Source organism: Stegostoma tigrinum, chromosome 15 (genome assembly GCF_030684315.1).
Source record: "Stegostoma tigrinum isolate sSteTig4 chromosome 15, sSteTig4.hap1, whole genome shotgun sequence".
In the NCBI taxonomy this organism is placed as follows: Eukaryota; Metazoa; Chordata; class Chondrichthyes; order Orectolobiformes; family Stegostomatidae; genus Stegostoma; species Stegostoma tigrinum.
The window spans coordinates 43,470,594-43,494,953 of NC_081368.1; the positions used below are offsets into that span (position 1 = coordinate 43,470,594).

The 24,360-nt window shown below is 39.4% G+C and overlaps 1 protein-coding gene across 3 annotated transcripts in view; it reads left to right on the forward strand.

The window, feature by feature from the left end:
• LOC125459065 (probable E3 ubiquitin-protein ligase MID2) overlaps positions 1-24,360 on the forward strand; it is a 227,474-nt gene that overhangs the window by 190,096 nt on the left and 13,018 nt on the right. For all 3 annotated transcript variants that reach the window (XM_048544993.2, XM_048544995.2, XM_048544994.2), the window contains exons 5-8: positions 3,465-3,613; positions 6,465-6,592; positions 11,616-11,759; positions 23,595-23,756. In XM_048544993.2, the coding sequence (XP_048400950.1) occupies positions 3,465-3,613; positions 6,465-6,592; positions 11,616-11,759; positions 23,595-23,756 (583 nt within the window). The remainder of the gene's footprint in view (positions 1-3,464; positions 3,614-6,464; positions 6,593-11,615; positions 11,760-23,594; positions 23,757-24,360) is intronic.

A 24,360-nucleotide genomic window follows, 5' to 3' on the forward strand; every position in this document is an offset into this window, starting at 1 on the left:
GGAATAATCAAAGTTGATCCAAGCAGAACAAATGTAATGCATAAATTGTGCTTGATGCCTAATTCAGTACATACTCCAAGATGCTTGAAGTTCAAAGCAAAAAAAATCATAATCAAAAATTTCTGTCTAATTGGAAAATGTTGGCCCAAGTATTTTCACCTTTGAATGTATTAGCGATCCTGAACTTTATGGCTAAGATTACCCTGAGATCTACTAAGCAGCATGTGTATAAATATAGCTCGAATGTTAAGAACAGTCACATTTCAGTTCAACACAGGCAGATTACAACTCGTGGCACTTACATTCAATATATATAAAGCAGGCTTTAGAATTTGTTTTTTTTAAATTGCAATGCAACAGCTGAATCATGTTCGTGGAAATCCTGGGCCCACCCTGAATATAATCTAAATTGTTCTGCTTTATGGTGCTGGGTATTTTAAAAGCTGCTTTTGCCCTCTAATCACTAAAGCATAGATACTGACTAATTACAGTCACGCTTTAATCAGATGACCAGTGCAGCTGGCTGGAATATGGACCAGAAAAAGGAGATCTCGTCCATGTTGAATGTTGAGTCATGTTAGTTCAGGATCATCAGGCTGAGGGGAAAGAATGAGAGCCCCCTCCACTGCTTCACCACACCCCAGCCTGTTATGGACCCACATGCAAATAAACACTGACTTCATAGAATTCCTACAGTGTGGAAGGAGGCCATTCAGCCCTTCAAGTTCACACTGACTCCCTGAAGATCATCCCACTAAGATTCAACCTCCTATCCTGTCACCCTCAACTTTACAATGGTTAGTCCACCTCACCGGCACATCCCTGATTACTATGGGCAATTTAGCATGACTAATCCATCTTTGAACTGTTGGAGAAAACCGGAGCTCACCGAGGAAATTTATGCAGACACTGCGAGGATGTTTGCAGATGATACCAACTTGGGTGGGAGGGTGAACTGTGAAGAGGATGCAGCGATCTTTCAGCATGATCTCAACAGGTTGGGTGAGTGGGCAAATCAATGGCAGATGGAGTATAATGTGGACATATGAGAGGTTATTCATTTTGGAAGCAAAGTCAAGAAGGCAGATTACTGCCTGAAAGGCTGTAAATTGGGAGAGGTGAGCATGCAGTGGGACCTGGGTGTCTTTGTGCACCAGTCGCTGAAGGTAAGCATGTAGGTGCAGCAGGTGGTAAAGAAGGCAAATGGTATGTTGGCCTTCATTGTGAGAGGTTTCAAGTACAGGATATATGTTGTTGCGGTTATACAAAGCCTTGGTGAGACCACACCCGAAATATTGTGTACAGTTTTGGGCTCCTTTTCTGAGGAAGGATGCTCTTGCTCTCGAGGGCATGCAGCGAAGGTTTACCAGGCTGATTCCAGGATGGTGAATCTAACGTATGAAGTAAGATTGACTAGGTTAGGATTGTTTTTTACTGGAGTTCAGATAAATCAGGGCGGTCTCATAGAAATTTATAAAATTCTAACAGGACCGGACAGATGCAGGGGGGATATTCCCAATGGTGAGTGTGTCCAGAAGGGGTCACAGTCTGAGGATTTGGGGTCAACTATTTAGGACAGAGATGAGGAGACATTTCTTCAACCAAAGCATGGTGAGCCTGTGAAATTCATTGCCAGAGGAAGTAGCTGATGTGAAAACATTGAATGTATTCAAGAGGTGACTAGATATAGCACTTGAGGCAAATGGGATCAAAGGTTATGGGGAGAAAGCAGGACTATGCTATTGAGCTGGACAATCAGCCATTATCGTGTAGAATGACACAGCAGCTCGAAGGGCTGAATGGCCGCCTCCTGCTTCTATCTTCTATGTTTCTATCTCCAGACTCCATGTAGACAGTCAGAACCAAATCCAGATCTCTGGCGCTGTGTAGTAACACTGAGCTGAGTCCAGCCCTATCCATGTTCCCCATTAGTTGGTCTGCCAGCTGAAGCTGAACAGATGAAAGTGCACTGCGTGTATTTGGCCCAGTATTAAAGTGACAGTCGGGCATCGGATTGTATGTTTTTGTAAAAACAAAGCCCTACATGATGTCTTATGTTGAGTGAGCTTCAATAACCTGACATGGATTAGAATTCTAATCTAGCATCATAGCCTATCACCACAGTTGAAGGGGAACTGTCCACCTTACTATCTGGTAGAAATGTGACAGTACAACTCTTAAACGATAGCCAAGTACCTAATATTGTCACCATTGCTGTGCCATACCAACATTTCCTTGAGTCCATTGCTGGGCAACATTGATTCAGAAAATAGGTCTGTTGAATTACATTTCTCCTTATATTGGATCTAATTCGAGTGAATAAAGTGAGTGGCATTTTTACTTTTCTATGCAATGCAATTCTAATCTTGATTTTACATTTCAAGGTCTCTGAACAGGATTTTGATATTCTACAATAAATGTTTCATTGTGATTGTTATTAAAACAGTTGTTTAAATGCAATAATGGAACAGTTACTTCAGTGTTGTCCTAAAATTATCTTTGACCTGCCAAATCTTCCTACAGAGTGCAGTGAGCAGTTACTGAACGTATTAATCAATGTTTATGTTGTCCTTAGGCATGGTAAGTTTTAAAAAAACTATAATGCATTTGAAAATGATCACTGCACATGAACTCCTCTGACAGGCAGGATTTGGTTTCTTCACTAATGTTCAATATATTTGTGTTATGTTCTCTGCAGCTGGGGTTTATAGATTAGTTGTTTTTTTGTAGCAATTCCATATGTCCAGAGATCTAATCTCTGTATTGCATCGCTTGGAGGGGAATTTTCTGCCTTCCCATTTCCAGTTTTCCTTTCATCTCCTAAAATGATATGCACGCTGCCACGGACAGATCTTCAATAACTTACTAACTTTGTTTTCATTCTCATTGACCGCATTAATGGACTGTTCAAATGTGAAGTTGAGGGCTGATATTGCAGTCAAGCTGTTTTCTTTCATCGCTTAAAATCCATGCATTAACTCAATCCAGATTATCAATGGCCATTTCCTTTTATCCTGTTTCATGTTTAATCTGATTGAATCGAACTATAGTTAACTTCATGGCAATTCTTTATTCAGCATGGAACCTAAATTGAACTTGGTATTTCCCCATGTTTAAGAGTTCTTCGTTTCACACGGTTGCATTTGTTATCTAAACCATCAATGAATAGATTGTTTTATTCACTAGTAGGAGAAAGGAATTTCATTTCTTGCCTGTATTATCTCTTTCAACCCTATTTTCCAACCCAGTTATTTTAATGGATATAAAATCGTGTGCTCAAAGAATTGGAATTTCTTACTATATAATTTATGTTAGAGCCTTTCGTCACTTCAAAGCAACGTCATCAAACAAGGTATAGATATAGCAAGTTTTTTTTCAGAAGCAGCTCACACCTTGATTAATAACTGTGTTCAAATTTTAAGCCTTTTTTATTTATCTTTTCTTTCTATCTGTTTCTCATCAAGGTTATGAAGTTGAGAAAACTAGCACAGCAGATAGCAAATTGCCGGCAATGCTTGGAGCGGTCAGGGGCTCTCATCAATCAAGCAGAACACAGCCTGAAGGAGAATGATCATGCGCGCTTTTTACAAACAGCCAAAAATGTAACAGAAAGGTGGGACAGACTTGCTGGGAATATTAGTCATTCTCTGGTTCAACAGGCCAACTGTATTTATATATTAAGCATGACGAACATGACCACCCATATATTGTAAAAGACAACTTCTCTCTCTGGTTTACTAAACTCACCTCTTAAGGCTGATGACTCATGATTTAATCCAATTCCAGCTGAAATCAGCTAGCACAGCACTGATAAGAGATTAATCCTTAGGCATTCAGTTTATGTGGCTCAGATCTACATTGTGCAAGGCATAGCCATGAATCCTTTGATTGTAAATTATTTAGTTCTTTCTGTTTTATTAATTTTAAAGTGAAAGATCATTAGCAAAATTTTATTTTTGGCATGTAATATAAAGCAACAACTTTATAGAATGGATCAGTCAAAATTTGAGAAGACATTGCAACCTTTTATGGGCTTAAAGTAATCATTTGGTTTAGTTTTTCATACAGGATCAATGGTTATGGCAAGTCTACAATTTAGACAAAGACATTCCAGAGAAACAGAATAACGCTCTCTGATGAAGGGCCTAGGCCCGAAACGTCAGCTTTTGTGCTCCTGAGATGCTGCTTGGCCTGCTGTGTTCATCCAGCCTCACATTTTGTTATCTTGGATTCTCCAGCATCTGCAGTTCCCATTGTCCCAGACAAACAGAACTTGTGTTTCCATGCTACTGTCTCATAAAATTCATAATTTCTGAACTTTGGTCCTGCCAATTGACTCAGATGAAATTTTAATTGGAAATCATGGCATTGATTTCAGGAGAGGTTGGTCTGGCTGAAGTTTCTTTCTTTGTTTTAGGAATTGAAACCAGCAATGGTGCCCCTGCTGTTGTCCTTGACGTGATCTGCTAACACAGCTTTGACTATTTAGCTCAGTTTTATAATGGTGCCAGGTTTCCCTTTGAGCTACCAAAATAACTCATCTTAAATTGAGAAAATGCAAAGTGCCAAATTTCCATCACCAAAGATTCCATCTGCAGCAGATTTCCTGAACTATCAATAGGTCACAGTGTGAAATGTGGGTGCAGTATAAAACATTTTTCAAGTAGACTGTTCAGAAATTGAACATGCATTTTAAAAATATTTCACATTATGATATATTTTCAAGGATTTGAATCTTTGGTTTTGTTTTTATGAAACTTTGGCTTAAATTTCTGCTGGCAATTGTCTGTGACTGTGAAGTTAATGCAGGAGGACAGCGCTCAATAGCTCAATAACTCCGTGACTGCATTGCAATAGTAGTAATGCCTTCCAGCACTCTGCATCACAGAAGAGAAAGCAGACCAGACTTTGCTGTTGTTTGTACAGCTATAAACAGTTCCATAAAATCAACTACAAAGATTTTTGCTAAACAATCCCATGTTTCTTAGTACCCAACAGAACCAATTACATTTCTCATTGAACATAATTGTATCCTTATCACTAGCAATGTCTCATGATGTTTTTCAAAATAGCATGGAGCTCAAGTTTGAGAAAGGACCTTTAGCAAATTGTATTTCATCCTTCTGGTACCCCAGTGGCCCCAATTCAACACCTAGTACACATGAGCAATCTTTTTGGTCTTTGTGCAGAAATTTGTTCAAGATATTTCTGCCTTGAATGAAAAAACACTTCCAACCACCAGCTTTAAATTTGCAATTGACGAAGATTGATTCTACTCATGGCTTACAAGGAAATAATACTGGAGTTATTTTGTGTAGGCAACTTATTATTTCAAATCCCTTAAGGCTTGTAGTGAACTTTTTTTCTGGTCTGAAGAGCTTGGAAGTCTTTAATATTCAGTTATAGTCCTTTTTATGCTTGGAATCAGTAGTGTTGCTTTCCTTTGCATCTGTCCAATGATTTTTTTTGTGACACATGGCTAGATATTATATGTTTCAACTATGTGGGTTTTTAGTGACGGGAGTTGTGTATAAAATAGGGAGGATGCCCAGTTCCGAATTTTCCCCTTGAAATGAAGTGTGGGTTGGTGCTGACAGCAGCAGCCCCTCCATCCTATGTATAAAAAAAGGTTAACTGAGCTTGGTAAAATTTTGATAGGCCCAATATTCCCTTCTCAATTCATAACAAGATTGACATAAACAGGTGGCTGGGAGTGGGAAGTCCTTTATCATAAGCTTTCAGAAGTGCAGGGAGGAGAGAAGCTGAGCGGAGCACTATCTTTGATAGGGACCCTTTTGCGAAGTTAGGCCAACCTCCCCAGAAGATAGTAACCTCCTTTCCTCCCTCCTATTTGACACTCCACCTCGATCCCTTTCAACCCAAGATTGTCTGAACCTGTTCTGAAGAAGAGTCACTGGACCTGAAATATTAACTCTGCTTTTTCTCCACATGAGCTGTGTGACCATTGAGTTTCTCCAACAGTTTCTGCTTTTACTCAAGGTCTGTTGGTTTGCAGTCAATTATCCTTCCATTTTTTCTCTACATCTGCTGAAATTAATGCTAACTACTGTTCTTTCTCTATGTTCCAGCATTCTATTAGTCCTTAATTTCTCCTTCGTTTTGTCTAGATATTGAAAATGACCAGTCTATTTCATACAGTTTCCTACCTTTTCTCACTATAGTAATTCAGTTCAACCCCATTCCACATCTGGCTTGATTATCATAAAAATGCCATCAAGCAAACAAATCTGACCTTCAAGATTTGGGGAGAAAGTGATTTTTCTTTTAAATCTACTGAAAACAAGACATTTTAATTCCTCAACAATTGTAAAGTAATCTTGATGACAATAAACAATGAGGCCTAAAGTTATTGAGCCTTTTAAAATTGTTTTACAAGTAAGATTCTACTTCAATTATTTTCTGGTTCTTGTTCAAAATTCATTTGTCTCTTGTTGTTTTGGCAGGGTTGCTATGGCAACAGCATCTTCTCAAGTTCTGATTCCGGACATTAACTTGAATGAGGCTTTTGAAAATTTTACCTTAGATTTTTCAAGGGAGAAGAAACTACTTGAAAGCTTGGACTATCTTACTGGTAAGAATGTAAGAATAATGGTGGAAATTTTCTTTGTCATATATTATTACCTTGTGAATATCCTGGTACTAGCCCTACAAGGATACATTTCTCTGGAATTAGGTCCCAGGAGGGTGTTAGAGTTAATCCCTGTAGTAGTGGGCTAAGGACTCTAAGTGATCTTTAATTTGTGAGTTAAGGATCTCAATTAATGGCTGGGTAGTGAGATTGACCTTGCCCCTTCCCACTCAGAATTTAATTCTGATAGAGGTGGGAAGATGGCAGGAATTGGCTGACACAACATTATAATTAAGTGCACCTTGCAATCTTTTGGAACACTAGATTCAGCCTTTAACTCAATGCCCGTTCTCTCTTGAAGTCATTCCAAGGATCTCTCTGCCTACATTAACCTTAAGCCCACCTCAAAATTCTCCACCTCATTAATCAGATGGTATTCCATCTCATAAAGCATTTTAAATTTTTGTTTTCATTTCAGAAACGCCTGTTATTTTTGTTCAAAAGCCCATTTCATCAATTTCAATTTCTATGAAGTGTCTCTTCATAATATTGAATTCCAATTCTATTGCTTAAATGGTACACATTATTGAATGTGGATCTAGAGGACTGAGTTGTTGATGGTGGAATGATAGAGTAAAGATCAATAAGTTGAGAAAGAATAATGAGAAAAGAGGTTTGAGGTTTAACTCTTTATATCTGCATTTATATGAAGATTTTAAACATTTCCGCATCTGAGATTTAACTGGGTAAGTAGGAATGTAATTACATGAAGTATGGGCATTCCACATTTGAGGACACAACATAAGTTATCTAATATATATGATTGCACTTTGGCTTGAAAGCATTTCGTTATGGTTATAAATGCCCAACACTTCCATAGAATCGTAGAATCTCTACAGTGTGGAAGCAGGCCGTTTGGCCCATTAGGTCCATATTGACTCTCCAAAGATATCCCATTCTATCCCTGTAACCGTGCATTTCCCATGGTTAATCCACCTAGCCAGCACATCCCTGGACACTATGGGCAACTTTGCATGGCCATTCAACCTAATCTGCACATCTCTTGAACTGTGGAAGGAAACCGAAGAACCCAGAAGAAACCTCCACATAGACAGTTACCCAAGGGTGGAATCAAACCTTGGTCCCTGGCACTGAGAGGCAGCGGTGCTTTCAGGTACCCAGCTAATTGAAAAAGCCAAGAACCAATCTTAATGACTGAATCTTTGCCAATTTTAGTTGAATTCAGTCTCTGAATTACTCCTATCGCGGTGTCACACATTGAATTGGCACTGACTTAATCCACTTCACACTCTGCTGAGCTCAGTAACTTAAGTTGATAAGAGAATAGTAAGCATATATCCAGAATGCAATATGGTAACTGAATTGTAACATTATGGTGAATCTTGCAGACAATGTAGCCTGCACATGTACCAAGTTTAAAAGAGATTATTGTAGCTGTCAGGGTAGGAATGGTCTGAGGGACTCAGTCTAAAACTTTTAGCTCAACTAGCTTTGATGTTATATGATAATCCAGCTGCTAACAAGGTGGTACCAGATGGCATGACATCACCTGTTTATACCTATCAACCCGTATTTTATTAAAATTTCCTGTACACATGCCTTCAGGTAAAACAGGATCTATACTGTTTATTATCTCTTAAAGATCTGGAACAAACTTTAAACTGGAGAGCCTCTTTTGATACAAAACATTGTTGAACTGGCTGCAGTTCAACTTCGCAGGAACGTTTTCTTTACACTTCCAGTTTCAACCAGCTTTCAAATTCCTACAGCTGCCTTACCTCTGGCCAAGCAGCATCTTAGGAGCACAAAAGCTTTTGTGCTCCTAAGAAGCTGCTTGATCTGCTGTGCTCATCCAGCTCCACACTTTGTTATCTCAGATTCTCCAGCATCTGCAGTTCCCATTATCGCTGTCATACTGCTGCTCTGTTTTAGTGATATTTTAATATTAGACTATATTGATTTAATCTTAGATGCTCAATTCATGCAACTAGTTATAAGCTTCACAATAGTGCCTTCTGCTTTATGTAATAATGCTGAGTTTTAGTTCTCCTACCCCTACATTTGGAAATATTATGTCATTTGAAAAGTTGAAATAGTTTTAAATGTACATGAAATACATGGTGGGTTGATTAGCATACCTGTCCCTTTTAAATACCACTGCTTCAAACAGAATCCTTCTTCACACAACTGGAAACTTTAGTCTCTTTTCTCCTTTCAGATTCCTACAGGGCTGCTGTGTATTTCCAGCATGTCCTGTTCTTGTTTTCAACTTCCATATTTATTGCATGTTATGTCTCTATTATTGGAATTGCTGTTTCTACAGTTGAAAGTGATACGGATAGATGTTTCTTGCATTTTGATCTGTGCATTGTCATACCTAGTTCCGCCCCATCTACTATTAGCAATGTTTCTCATATATCAAAGTTATGTACAGTGACACAATGTTTCTGATGATTAATGGGTGCCATTTAAACTGTGTAGAAAAAATTGTAGTTCACTATTTACATTGATATCTCAAGACCTTGTCCCAATTGCCTGGCAAAAGTGGTTAGGTTTAGGTGGCAAAACGTAGCCAAATGATGAAAGGGTTTAGTTTTTAGTTTTAGTGGGCTAACATAACTAGAGAGACCGTGATCATCATTGGTGTCAAACCCTCACTGATATAAAATTAACTTTGGCCAAAGAAATCAAATCAAATAAGTAATATTGTTTATAAATGTAAAGGGTTAACATGTAGGGTAGTGAGGAACTACGATATGGAAACAAACGTGGAAATAAAAGATCGTATAACACCAACAAAGTAAGGAAATAAGTAATGTAATTTCATTAATAACTTTCTTTTTTCAGTTTAACCTCATTCCTTTCATGGCAATGGTGCAACCCTCAGTCAACTGATTAACCTACTATATTATTGAAATTTTGGGGGCTCTCTTCCCTTTACCTTCTGTCCTTTCAACATTGACCACCCTATTTTCTCTGCTGTTCCATCTGTTACAAACCAATTAGGAAGAGTGAAGTGATTGCTGGCATTGTTCTGGCCACTGAAGGAGTTAAATGATGTTTCCCAATTACATAATTTAGACTTTTACAGTACTGTTTCATATCAGAAACAAATCAGTGAGATTCAATTTTTTAACAAATGAAGAGCTAGTTTATTGCAAATGGAATTGCGCATGGAAAGATTCAGTTGTTTGCAGACAATTTAAAACATGAAAATCTATCCAATTGCCCCCTCTCGCAAAATAACACCCATGTACACCACCTCCCAAATTGGCAGGATGTGGGAGAAAATACATAAAATCCTAAGAAGTATTATCTTTAAAGTACTTTGGCTGAGAAATGGTTAAATTTGGATAAAAACCTGTTCATAATTTGTCCAAATGCTTATCTGCAACCAAAGTCATTTTCCAAAGTGGGGTTTCCTTTTGAATCAAGATAATAAAATGTGAGGCTGGATGAACAGAGCAGGCCAAGCAGCATCTCAGGAGCACAAAAGCTGACGTTTCGGGCCTAGACCCTTCATCAGAGAGAGGAATGGGGAGAGGGAACTGGAATAAATAGGGAGAGAGGGGGAGGCGGACCGAAGATGGAGAGTAAAGAAGATAGGTGGAGAGAGTATAGGTGGGGAGGTAGGGAGGGGATAGGTCAGTCCAGGGAAGACGGACAGGTCAAGGAGGTGGGATGAGGTTAGTAGGTAGATGGGGGTGCGGCTTGGGGTGGGAGGAAGGGATGGGTGAGAGGAAGAACCGGTTAGGGAGGCAGAGACAGGTTGAACTGGTTTTGGGATGCAGTGGGTGGGGGGGGAAGAGCTGGGCTGGTTGTGTGGTGCAGTGGGGGGAGGGGACGAACTGGGCTGGTTTAGGGATGCATTGGGGGAAGGGGAGATTTTGAAACTGGTGAAGTCCACATTGATACCATGTGGCTGCAGGGTTCCCAGGCGGAATATGAGTTGCTGTTCCTGCAACCTTCGGGTGGCATCATTGTGACACTGCAGGAGGCCAATGATGGACATGTCATCTAGAGAATGGGAGAGGGAGTGGAAATGGTTTGCGACTGGGAGGTGCAGTTGTTTGTTGCGAACTGAGCGGAGGTGTTCTGCAAAGTGGTCTTCAAGCCTCCGCTTGGTTTTCCGCAATGTAGAGGAAGCCACACCGGGTACAGTGGATGCCGTATACCACATTGGCAGATATGCAGGTGAACCTCTGCTTAATGTGGAATGTCATCTTGGGGCCTGGGATAGGGGTGAGGGAGGAGGTGTGGGGGCAAGTGTAGCATTTCCTGCGGTTGCAGGGGAAGGTGCCGGGTGTGGTGGGGTTGGAGGGCAGTGTGGAGCGAACAAGGGAGTCACGGAGAGAGTGGTCTCTCCGGAAAGCAGACAGGGGTGGGGATGGAAAAATGTCTTGGGTGGTGGGGTCGGATTGTAAATGGTGGAAGTGTCGGAGGATGATGCGTTGTATCCGGAGGTTGGTAGGGTGGTGTGTGAGAACGAGGGGGATCCTCTTTCCTTTTGAATCAGTTCTGATTGCTTGAATTATCTTTTTCTGGAAACACTGATGTAAATTTAGATATCTCCTGTTAAGAATATGGTGAGGTCTTGTGAGTTTTCAACTTGTACGTGTTGATGATAGGTGTTTCAGGAAAAGATAGAGGGCTGAGGTTGATTCCATTCTGATAAGTTTTTAGTCCACAAACTGGATCATATGGCTCTTTGGAAACATCGCAGAATCTCTGCCTCTGTCTGGCAGGGCGTGTTCTTTATAAATACAATATTTTTGCTGCTGCAATCACTGTCCTCTGAATTAAAAAGTATTTTTTTTAAAAACTCAAATCATCATATGTATAAATAATGTATATTTATATCTATATGTATGTGCAGATGTTATAAATTAATATTTTAGGTAACCTTTCATAACGCATCCTACAATGAGAATGTGTATACCATTTTGGTGGAAGCATTTTCACAATGCCATTCATGGAAACAATCTCTGCCACGTCTTTTTTGCAGCCCCAAATCCTCCAAGCATTCGAGAAGAGCTCTGCACAGCATCTCATGACACAATTACTGTTCACTGGACCTCAGAAGATGAATTCAGCATCGTTTCCTATGAGTTGCAGTACACTATCTTCACAGGACAAGCAAATTTTATCAGTAAGTCTGAAAAAGATTATAGAAGTTGATATAGAATCAGGCACTTTTCTATGAATAGGATTGGTAGATTATTGTCAATACTATCAATTCCATTAATGAAGACTCTGACCCCATGAAACTTCACACAGACCCCATAATACAGAGAGTGGGCTAATGTTAGATGTAGCAGCTCACTCACTCTATACCGATTGTATAACTTTAGACACTTCATTGTTTTCAAATTTCTTGAGCTCAATTAATTTCACACCAATGCCTTTGATACTCATGTTTTCAATAAAACGGTTGCTCTCTCCCTTTCGTCGATCATTCTTCAAAACAGACTAGTCCCCTCACAACCAAGAGACATTACAGTATAGATTGAGGCATTCATTTCCATTTCTGCCAGCAACACACTATTGGGACCAGATGACCTCTGCAAAAACTATTCACCACCTCTAGAGCACCACGTTGAACAAAGATAACCAGCTTTTCTCTTCCGTTTACCCTTAATCCTTAACCTCCAGCGATAAATGTGAGCAGTTCACGGATTTCTTTTTCAATAAGAGCCAAGACTGTATTCTTCTGCCTAGTGTGGAGAGACAATCTACTTCCTGGTCTGATTAGAAGAATCTTGTGTAGTTAACAAGGTACAGTTTGTTTCATGATCGGAAACTATTACAATTTGTGTTGATAAGATAGGCATTATTGCTGAGACCTTGGAGGAGGGCCAGATGATAGAATTTTGAAGGAGTGAAATCTATGTTGTTCTGCCCACAAGTTCATAACAAGTCATTGTGGGAAGTACTTATGGCACCTCCTTTCTCACACCTATTTGCCCCATTTTTAGTTAACAATATACATTTGTTTATTTAGTTATGTTTTGTGTTACTCCATGGTTGACTTTGATTCTTTTCCCGCTTGTCTAAGATCTGTTGTTCCCTTGTGTAATCAAGTTCCCCACGGGAATCATCTCAATCGATCAGTGGTGGATGATTATTCTGTAATGGTGCAAGGTTCCTGCAGTTCCTTTTTAGGAAGACTTTGGTTGGACAAACAATATGCAATCTCTGCTGGTCTGTAGATAGTTGGATGACTACTTTTTTATTTTCCAATCCCTGATCCACACTTGTTTCATACCCCTACCGCTCCTCCACTCCCACCCCTCCTCCACTCCCACACAATTCTAACAACAGTCTCATATTGTAGCACCTATTGAAGATTGTGGTCTGAGAACCCAATAGGACTATTCTCCTTGTTCTACATATCTCAATAGTCCCATCAATGTTAATACAGATCCTTTGGTAGAATCAGGAGCTGAGAGTTCAGCTTCCTAGCCATCAGCAACTTGGTGCAAGTGGTTGAGTGAATTTGGTTTTCTTCAAGGCCTGATCCTGCCGTGAGATTCCCATGTGACTGTGTGGCCTGCTTAGATCCAGCACTGGCTGCAAATTGACTGAAACACAGATCAGCAAACTGTGGCCCGTTGTCAAAAATTACCACATCAGGGATACTGTCTATTGCAAATATCTCGTTAAGATTGAGAGAACACATTCATTGTCATGGCATCAAATTTTTTAAACTTTATCTTCTGGAAGAGTTAATTGATGACAATGACCAATTCCCTTCCATCATACAATCTATGCCACACATTCCCATGGTCAGGTGGAAAAGGTGTTTGTCAACAGCTATAATTGCTCTAGTTCACGGCTGACACAGATATCAACTGACCGTTAGGATCTCTGCAGACTTTGAGGATCTAACAAGCCACATCACTTACCAAGTTCTGGCTCTGCACTTTATGATCTCCCTGTGTCTCTGGTGCAGCTTGAAGTACAGTTGGAATGATAAGTCGTTTGTCATTTATTAGTATGATGTGATGATCATCTGATGATATGATGATCAAAATATGTTTTCATGATAAATCTGTTGAATCTTTGATTTGGTCAACATTGCGCACAACGCCAACAGAGGTTGAGACACCCCTGCTCCCTCAACAACTCCTGTCTTATCTGAATAAATTGATTGCAGCTTGCTGACCATAGTACCACCATGGGCTGAGTGTATGACTTGGTTTCATGAATAAACTCAATATCATGCCTAGTAAGGTTGTCAGCCAACCCTCTGCAGACAGCATCTGCTGCTATTTATAATTTTTCTTGCAGTTATGATTTCATAATGTCATATGACAAAGCCAGAGTCTTTCTGCATTCCTGCAGGCATCTTTACCAGCTCCTTCTAATCCAGCTGAGAAACTAGAGGATTAATAACCATTTCTATGACCATTTTTTAAATAAGTATGTGGTCTGAACATCTCTTGCAAGTCCATGTAGCCAAGCATGCTCCCCTCTTTAATCACAGCTCATCATGTTTCTGTGTAATAAATGCTTATTATGCATAATAGAGAGATTTGTGACTGCCATCCGGTTGCTCATCGAAAAACACTGCTCCTAAACCTATAGCTAAAGCATTGGCTGCTATAATGGTTAGAAAGCATGGATTATAGTACGCCAAGGTGTTCATGGATGTTAGCTTATCCTCGATCATACAATGCAGGTCACAACACCATCCTTGTGACTTCTAAGAGAATTGTCTTAGTGGTTCTGTAGTAGTTGCCAAGTCAGGCGAACCTTTCACCAACTGGTTTATTGTCATGAAGAATCTTTGCTGACTTATTTGATCTGAAACCTTGAATTAATATTTATTTTTCAGCCCTTTACACTCTGATAGCCACGCCCTGTGATATATGCTTTCTATGGCAGTGACACATCAGAAATTTAATTAACATTTTAAACTTGACTGCGTTTTCAGCCTGGATTACTACACTAAACCTCGGCTCAGCACCATTCCTACAAACCTCCTCTCTACTGTGCAGCCTTTATCTCTTTTTTTTGATTTACTAATTCTTCTCCAGGGAGACTAATGGTCTCCATTACGTCACATTTCTTATGAGGTCTGAAATGCTTTTACCATTCTTTGCACTACTACTTTCATGCCGAAGATTATCATGACACTTCCTTTTTAAGGTTTTAAATCTTCTGCTCTTATCGGCTGCTGAGTGTGGTGCATTGTATGCTACTTAAAGCCAAGTCTGAAGATCTCTCACCACTGCTCAACATGAAATATAAAGATAATTCAATTGTGCACTGCTATCTAATATGTTGTACGGACAAGCCAGCTCACCACACTGTAGGAACTGCTGCTCACGATGAAAGTTGCTACCACCATCCTTTTTAGGTGTAGGAGTCAACGGGGTTTGCATAGCCTCGTGTGATAGATGAAAACTCCCTGATTTAGCAAGAGTTTTTTGTCATTTTATTGCATGTTAGCGACTAGTTACAGGTTACATTAATTTAACAGACAAAGGGGAGGACCCTCCTCCACAGATCCTGACTTCTTCGAGATCTTCTAAAGGACGGTATGCATTGGCACATGTGATAATGCAATGGATGGTGCTCGTGGCACTCCTCTGCATTAATCCTTTTAGATACATACAATACTACTTCTACAAAGTAATTACTTCCTTGTGGCTGCAGTTATGGTGCACTATGCTGTCTCATCCTTTTCGATCTCCCTTCAGTCTTTGAAATTATTGCCACACTTTTCTCCTCAGCACCAATCATATGGAATTGACCTTGTCTAGCTTTACTCTTACTGATGAAATGGTGAGCAGACAATCTCCTGTAATGGTTTCTCTCCACACTAAATACAGCTACCTTGAATGTTAGTCCACCCTTGTGCTGCTTAATCTGTCTTTTCAGCTATTCTGTCAAGTTGAAGTTGACTGCTTGCAACTTTGTGGCCCCATTTCAGTAGAGGCTTTGTATCTTATCGTCACATCACAAAGACCAAATAATTCAGTTCCTTCAAAACTCTACTGTTTATATTCAAATACTCACCATGCCACATTCACCTTTTGATTTGACAGTGTGCTCGCTGATTTACATTGAGTCTTGATGGAGTCAGAGTCATACAGCACAGAAACAGACCCTTCAGTCCAACCAGTCCATACCAAACATAATCCCAAACTAAACTAGACCCACCTGCCTGCTTCTGGCCCATATTCCTCCAAACTTTTCCTATTCTTGTATTAATCAAAAAGTCTTTTAAATGTTGTAATTGTACCCACACCCATTGCTTCCTCAGGAAGTTCATTCCACAGGCAAACCACCCTCTATGTAAAAAAAATTTGTCTCGCATGTCTTTTTTAATCTCTTTCCTCTCACCTCAAAAATGTGCCCGCTAGCATTCAAATCCCCAATCCTATGGAAAAGACAACTACCATTAACTGTATCTATACCTCTCGTTATTTTATAAAGCTTCTATCAAGTCCCCTCTCAACCACCTCAGCTCTAATGCAAAAAGATCCAGCCTATCCGCCCTTTCTTTATAACTCAAACTTTCTATACCTAGCAATGCCCTGGTAAACTCTTCGGAACCCTCTCCAGCTTGATAATATGCTTCCAATAACTGGGCAACCAGAATTAGACACAGTATTCCAGAAGAGGTCTCACCAACGTCTTGTACAACCTCAGCATGACTTCCCAACTCCTGTACATAAATGATTGAGCAATGAAGGTAAGTTTGCCAAGCACCTTTTTAACCACTCTGTCTATATGTGATGTATGCTTCAAAGAATTATGTACCTGCACCCCTCAGTGCCTCTGTTCTACATCACTATGCAAGGCCCTACCATTAACTGATCTCCAAATAAATTCCAGTTTTAAAATTCTCATCCTTCAATTCCTTTCCCACCTTAATTTACTAGCTAACTGGGCTGTCTTCACCATCTATGCTCCTACCCCATCCACTTCCCAAACTGTTTGATTATGGCCTCTTGAGTGTCCTCACTCACTTCAGATCAACATGGGTGCCCATGCTTAAGGCTGTCTAGGCAGTGACCTCTGGAAATATATTCCTTGACCCTACTCCCCTCTGATATCCATCTGTTGACCAAGCCTTTACTTATCCCTCCCAGTAAGTCACTTTTTGACTTAGTCCCAAGTTTTGATTTTGAATATGTTCTTGTAAGAAGTGTTGAACATTTTCTATATTGGAGATCCTCCGTAATATAAATTATCTTTAATTACAATGAGATAAACAACTAAACAAATGTTGCTATTTATGACAGAATGCTGAGAATGACTGGTAGGAGGTTTGGGAGACATTGATGGACATTATGGGAAGGTGGTAAATACAAGGCCACTGTGTTTTCAAGGTGTGTGCTCAATCTTGGCATAAGTGTGCATTAACAAGAGACCAGCCTAGGGCATTACCTTTTTTATATATACTATTGGTTTTGTGTTAATGTTCTACATTTTTCAAGTTAACCATTTTTATACAAGTGTTATGGCACTTGAAAAGACTAGTAAGGGGCAGTTGATCTTTATAGTGAAATTTCTTCTTTATTTAATAACTTATACATTAGCCTATTTTAAGATGCCAGTCATCACCGTCAAGTTTATATTCATTTATTTTAATCGTCTTGAGGATTAGCCTATTTTATCCAGTGTTGCTGGAGAGAGCATACTGCAATTTTACTTCAAGAATTAGCACCTCTTAAGTGGTGATATGAGGAAATTTTTTTCCATAATGTTTACAAGTTGCCATTTTTGTTTCTGCTTTAGATTTTAACAATAAATTCTGATATCTCCCTCCATACACGGGCATTATGATTCTGCTAGCAATATTTCAAGCAACCTTATCTGCTCTGATTGTTTTTGCAACTTGGGATAAATTTGCAAAATAGCTATACACAGAATGTCATGAATTCATAAAGAGTATTGTAGTATTCTGCATTTCTTGTGTCATTCTGCAATTTTGCTGTGCGAAGAGATGATGGGAAGGATGAAGACAACAGGGTCATGTTACAAGAATCTGGCTTTCTTCCCTTTCCGATAATGTATTGGACCAGATTGCCACTTCATTTCTTCCCAGAGCTGTGGTGTGTTTTCCTCTAGAGAGGTAGAAAGAATTGTTTCCTCGTACCTTAACATCATAATCCAGAAATATTTGTTTTAATCTATGGTGATTGTTAAGTTTAATTTCAGTTAACTTAAAAACAAAAACCTAGTGCTAAAAATGAAAGTGAAACCATTGCATTGTCATAGCAATCCAACTGATTCACTGATCTACTGTGAGTAGAAAGTACCTTGACCTTACCCTGTCCGTGTGACATCAAACTTGCAACAAGATGCTTGACTCTTCATAACTATAATGTATGAATGTAGAAAAGAAAGGTATAGTGATGGGCAATAAATGCTAGCATTGGCAGCAACACTGACATTTTGTGACAGCATTAAAAGAAAAACCGTCCTCAGCTGGCACAGCATTGTCTTGTGCCATCAAAATCACTGCAGCTTTGAATTTATTTGCCTCTATCTCCTCCCTGGCAACCTCAGGGGAGGTCAGTAACATCAGTCTGTCTTGCAGTCATGCTTGCACTAAACAGGTGACTGACACTGTTTGCAAAAATCATATGCTTTTCTTACTTTCCTCATGAGCAGGCAAGCTCTGTAGCTCAGCAAATTAGAGGAATCCCACCAGTCCAAGTACAACTGATTGCACTCAGGCTCCTCTGCTAGCTCTTTCATATTTCCTCACATGCCTTCATGAATCAGAGGGATTTTTATTCCATTTATACATAACTGTGGTCTCATACCACCAAGACATCACATAAAACTGTACCTGCTTTTCTGACAGCTGTCAAATGTCTCTACATTGCACCTAATCTATGCCTTACTATTGCCTATTCACTCATTCGTGTAATCAATGAAAATCAATCCCTTTCCATTTCCTTATCCTTTTAAAATGGTTTATTTCCAGGAACAACATTAATGACACAATACATTAACTGAAAAAGAAATGTGCATGAAAATCTGGTTTACAGGAACAACCACAGGGAGCTGAACATTGTGACAGACTTTATCCAATTACTTGCCCCACTGAGTTTTGTTTCTTTTTAACTGAAAATCAAGGTCACATGCTCTTGTTCCTTTCCAAGACTGGAGTATGGACAGTATGTATCCAAAATGCCTCCAAGATTTACAGCTGTGATGGACCACTGTGACCACGACCTTCTGGCTACTGGTGCAGTTTAGTAATTAGAAAACTGGAAAATATCTCAATGCCATTCTCCCAATACATTTAAACCTCATGGCTCCAAATTTCCTCACTGTCTTCAGCCAATGGCAGGTCCAGCACAGACTTATCAGAATGTTAATAAAAAATTGGCTGTGCAGAACTTTCAGGAAACATCACTGTGCAATAAACAAGAATGGTGGAAGTAGGAAATAGCATTATTAACTTTCTTTGTATTAATATGTTGGGCCCATATCTACTTGTGGTGAAAATACAGTTTTACCTCTGAGGAGATGCTCTGGGCTACTGAGGGAGGGGGTGGGGAGACCTGATAAAACAAGTTTTCAACATTCTTTTCTGATCTTCATTCCCCAATAAATAAACTGGGACAAGGACCTGGAGCCTCTTGTGCAACGCTTTCCCTGTTAACGATAATTGTTTTAGTTTTGGAAAGTGTGGGATGACTGCCAGTGACTACAAGATGAAAGACCACCCTCACTAACATACGCTATACTCCAACAGCTAATGAAGCCAGTGACTGAATCCATAAATGTTTCAATGAGTCTAAAATGCCTGCTTCTGCGGCACAAGATTGTAATGTGTGGCCTCGCAAACTGCTCCTTTTCCATACTCTTTAACAAAATGCTGGTGGGAATGGGAATGGGAACTCCTCATAAAAGACCTGCCCGCTTTCATTTCCAGCTGCTGGGACAGGAAGATCAGGCTTCCCTCAACATTAGCCTTCACCATTGGGGTCCAGCACAGATGGTTAGGGGACTCCAGAGGTAATGGATAAGCAATAACTTAATGCAACTCTTATGATAGCTCTCAAACTGCTTCAATTTATTTAGAAAGTCTTTTAACTCAAGTTTGTTATAATTAATAGTGGAAGACAATAACATCCAATTGATTCTGATAAGTTCTTGTCCAGTCCTCCAAGAGACCTGATTGATGGATAGCAACAGCTCTCACTTCAAGTGCAAAAGGCTGAGTTTCTTGTGAAGCAGTAACAAACTGTTCCATGGGTTGAAACGCTGTCAGCTTAAAACAATCCTTCTCTTCATACTGTGCACATACTTAATAACCTGTACCTTATCTCAGAATGCCAGCCAGTGTGCTTGGTGAATGTCTTTCATTTCATCGTATTACTCCATGAATCCTATTATACAATACTAACTGGTCTGAATAAGTAACTATTCATTGAACCTTCTAGGATGGAAAACTAAAATTAGAAGGAATACTTTCGACAAAAAGTTCCATGTGCCTTTTTAAATCCTATGTTTGTAAGATGTCCTGATGTTTTTGATTTGGATCTTTCCACCTTATTCTGGGCCAGCATACAACACATTCTGAGATCCAACTGATTCAGAATTCCCCAAATATCCCTAAAACCTTTATTACTGATTTCAGTCAGAACCTGAAATCAATGAAGAGTAGCTTTGTAAGTGAGAATTAGGTAGTTTATTTTATGAAAGAAGTGGTCAAGACGTATAAATCATAAACCGCATAATTATATTTTTTGATCTTTGGTACAGGGCAGATAAAGCACGAGTCATTCATTTTGACCCTGTATACTTCCAAGCCTCCCTACCTGACCACAAGAGAAATTATTATTAGCCTAAAATGCAACAGCAGCTTGACTAAAGAAGCTCTGGAAGCTTTCCCAGCAGGACTCAAAAGCTTCATCTTCTAATGACATTATAATAATATTATAAGAAGGCACATAAAACATGATTTTCCAGATGGTGCACACTCTACAACATTGCAGTCACTTAAGATGGTAATGAAGATTCAAAATAAGGGGATTATGCAAGGACACGATTCAAAATAAAAAGCAGAAGCGGAAAGACATATAATGAAGACAATGTATGCAATTATGTGTGTGTAATACATATATATAAAAATGAACATGTTTTTGTGTCCTATTTAAAAAAAATTGGCTATTGACAAATGTCTAATATAAATTATGGATTACTATCTGAATCTTCACAGCTAAAATAACTTAATTGAAACAAATAAAACAGACATACAAACAAGAATAAGCTTAAAGAATTGAATCTGGAGCAGATCTGAAAGAAATCAGGAGCATGGGGTGAAGATAAATTGAGGCCCAGGCTCAGAACTTTTCACTTGGAGAGAATCAAGAGCTGAAGCAGACACGGCCACTGAAAGAAAATGTAAAAGAAAAATCAGCCTGTAACATTACACCAGGGCTGAGTGTTGACTGGCTCATGCCTATTCCTGCTGTATTCCCCTTTCTCAAGTTAGCAGTTTATTCTATGGGGCTGGAAAATTAACATTTACAATTGACAAAAGGATTAGGTAAAGCATTCATTTTCCCATGATTTTTAAGTGGTGTCAGTAGATGGGGAGTGAGTTGGTACTGAGTATTTCTCTTTCTTTTAAGTAGTAAAGTTTATTATTGACAAGTTTTACTGTCTAATAAGAAGACGAATGGCAGTGGATTAACAGTCAGCTGATTTGGTCCACATTTGAAACAAAACCAGACATTGCTAGAAAAGTTCAGTAGGCCTGGCAGCATCTGTGGAAAGAAATCAGAGTTAGTGTATCAGGTTCAGTGACCTTCCTTCAAAACTTTTTTTTCACATAAAGATGAATATGGTCCTCCAATGAGAATTTAGGGAGCTGGTTATCAAATGTGTGAAAACCACGAGATAATAGCCAAGGGGAATCCTGAACTGCCCAGAATACTGGGGGGGGGGGGGGAGGGGGAGGGCTGGGTGTGGGGTAGAAAGAGAGAGAGAGACAGAGCTACAGTAAGAAACTCAGTTATTAGAGTGGGTTCAGAATAAGGGGTGAAGTCATAAAGTGTAAATTAGCGTTATTGCGCATGTATGAGAAAGGACAGCGTGGGATAAATTATAAATCTTTCACAGGTGCAGATAGCCAGATGACATGGGCTATGATGGACACCTAGCACAAAGACGGACCGCTAGGGTATTAGTCATTCTTGGATACGTATGTCTGGATATGGCAGCATGTTTTGGTGCAAATATGCAGCACTAAATCAGATTCTGCCCAACACACCATTTTTATCTGTCAGTGTCGGTTTATGGGAGTGCATTGAAAGTATTGTACCTGTGAGAATACGTGAAAGAATTGGAAAGCCTGAGGAGGATTCAGAAGCATTTTGAAAAGTAAACGTACGATGTTTGTTCACCTTAAAATATCACTTTAGGTGCTATATAACAATGCAGATTTTGATACAGTGATTCATCATTGGAATCTGACCTGTAAAGGTAAGTTCATCCTTGTATTGATCAATCTTGTATATTTTTTCATACATTGGTGGTTTTCCAATGGAAAAGACATCAAAATGCGGTGAAAAATGACCAGACAGCCAGTCTGTGATGTCATCCTCTGTACTGTGATATAAATGGCACTATCTGATGTTCTTTAAACTGGAGCTCCTGCCACTGCAGAAAGTACAGAAAGTTGGTGGCACTGACATCATTGATGTGCTCCTGGAACAGGACGTTGGTACCTACTTTGCCAATATGCACATACATAGTGTTACTGATGTCATTGTTATGCTTATAGGCCCATTCATTGTTCCACTAGGGCTTATCATTCTAGCGCCCGGTCTATTGTGCTACTCAGCTCGCTGTCTTGCTGTGAGTTATGCATGCTACCCTACTACCCTGCTGCCCTCGCAGCACTTGGCTTACCACTTGCTGCGAATGTGACGTTAAATCCTTCTTTGACGCTGTGCTCACTGCTCCACCTCATGCCTCGTCTTGTGCAGAGACTGTAATCTTGAACCATTATATCAAGCTGGATGATTAAGTTTATGTACCATTTATCCACACTTAATATTCTGCACATCAGAGAAACATTTCAAAAATAACATGGTGGACGAGTGAGGGCTGCAGGGTTGAACTTTCTCATGACAGCTATGATGAAGATCCACAGCATGAAGGGGGCCTCTTTAAACAGCTTTCCTTCAAACCTGACAGTACCTCTGGCAAGCTTTTGAATTATTTCTTGGGTTGGCCCATTTGCAGCCCTCGTGCATCCATGCTGTGAAGACCCTGCCCTTCCTAGTTCTTCCTCCCAAGTAGGGTAGGCTGTGCCAGGAATTTCCCTGACTCTCACCGCCCACATTGAGGATAAAATCCAGATCAGAATATCCAAAGTCAGAATTAGCTTTACTATTTCAGTTAAACAAAGAAGTACATGCTTCTGATCTGCAGCCTGAATACAAATTAAATACCAAATTCAATCAACCAGTATTTGTTTTGCAAAAGCCCAAGTTGGTGCATTCGTAAGTACACCTCTTCAATTATGTTCTGAATAATTAGTAGTACATTACATGGCATAACATTTGTGTCTGCATAAAATGGTATGTCATAAGTGTTCCAACATTTTGTGAGCAACACCATATATATTAACGCACGTAATAATCTTATCACAAATTTCCAACGGGAACTCAGAAGTTGGGTAGCTGAGCAAAAATGGTGATCAGAATTTGGGGAGGAACTTGGACCTGCCACGTTTCTGTTCTGAACTTGGCAACAATCAAATTTTTGGTCAAATCTTCCATCATTCCATCACCAGGACCATTTGAATGCAATTCTAAAAGCACTTATCATTGCATCAACGATTGAATGTCTTCTATAGCCACAGTCATAGTTTACAAGCAACAGGCAAATTCAAGCTTTTATGCAAGTCTCTCAGTTTAGTTTCTTTCAAAAACAGCTCAGCCACCTTTTTTTTTGTGCATGTCCCTATATTTAGCTATAACTCTTTTCATTACAGGTTTGTACAATTCCATTGACAGTTGGATGATTGTCCCCAACGTTAAGCAAAACCATTACACTGTGCATGGACTTCAGGCTGGGACCAGATATATCTTTATTGTGAAGGCAATTAACCAGGCTGGCAGTCGCATCAGTGAACCAACCAGATTGAAAACTAACAGTAAGTTGTCCTTTTTTAATTACTTTCTCATGTTGTTTGCTCAAGATTGCACTGTTAATTAACAAGATGGAAATCATGTACTGACGATTAATAAACTTCATGATGGTAGCTAACAAATTAGTAACTCTAAGTCTGATTTCATACAGCTGTTTGGTTTTAAGACATCTTGAACTGATGTCACTCATTTGGTTACTTTTAAGCAACAGTTAGACTTTGAAAAAATTGATAAAGACAGCACAAAACTAAAACATTTTTATTTCAACGTCAGCGTACTAATCTTAGCTAGATGCGCAGGAGACATCGTAAATTTAGCACTAAGAAATCCTTGGTTAGAGGAGAAAAATATATTTTGTTTCTCCTCCACTTGTCTATTTCGTAATTTCTGCTAGTTGATAATTTAGCGCGGATTAGAACTGGAATTAGCCTCCAGGGCCTTGCAAAAGCCACTTTGCAAGGCTTACTTGTTATCATTCAGTTCCATGTCTACTCTTATTGGAATGTGTTATGGCAATATAATAATCAAAATACATTTAATTTGCTCCTGCAGTGCAATGGTTACCATGTTTGTGTTACATTCCTTTGTGTGCTGTTTAAATGCAATTAA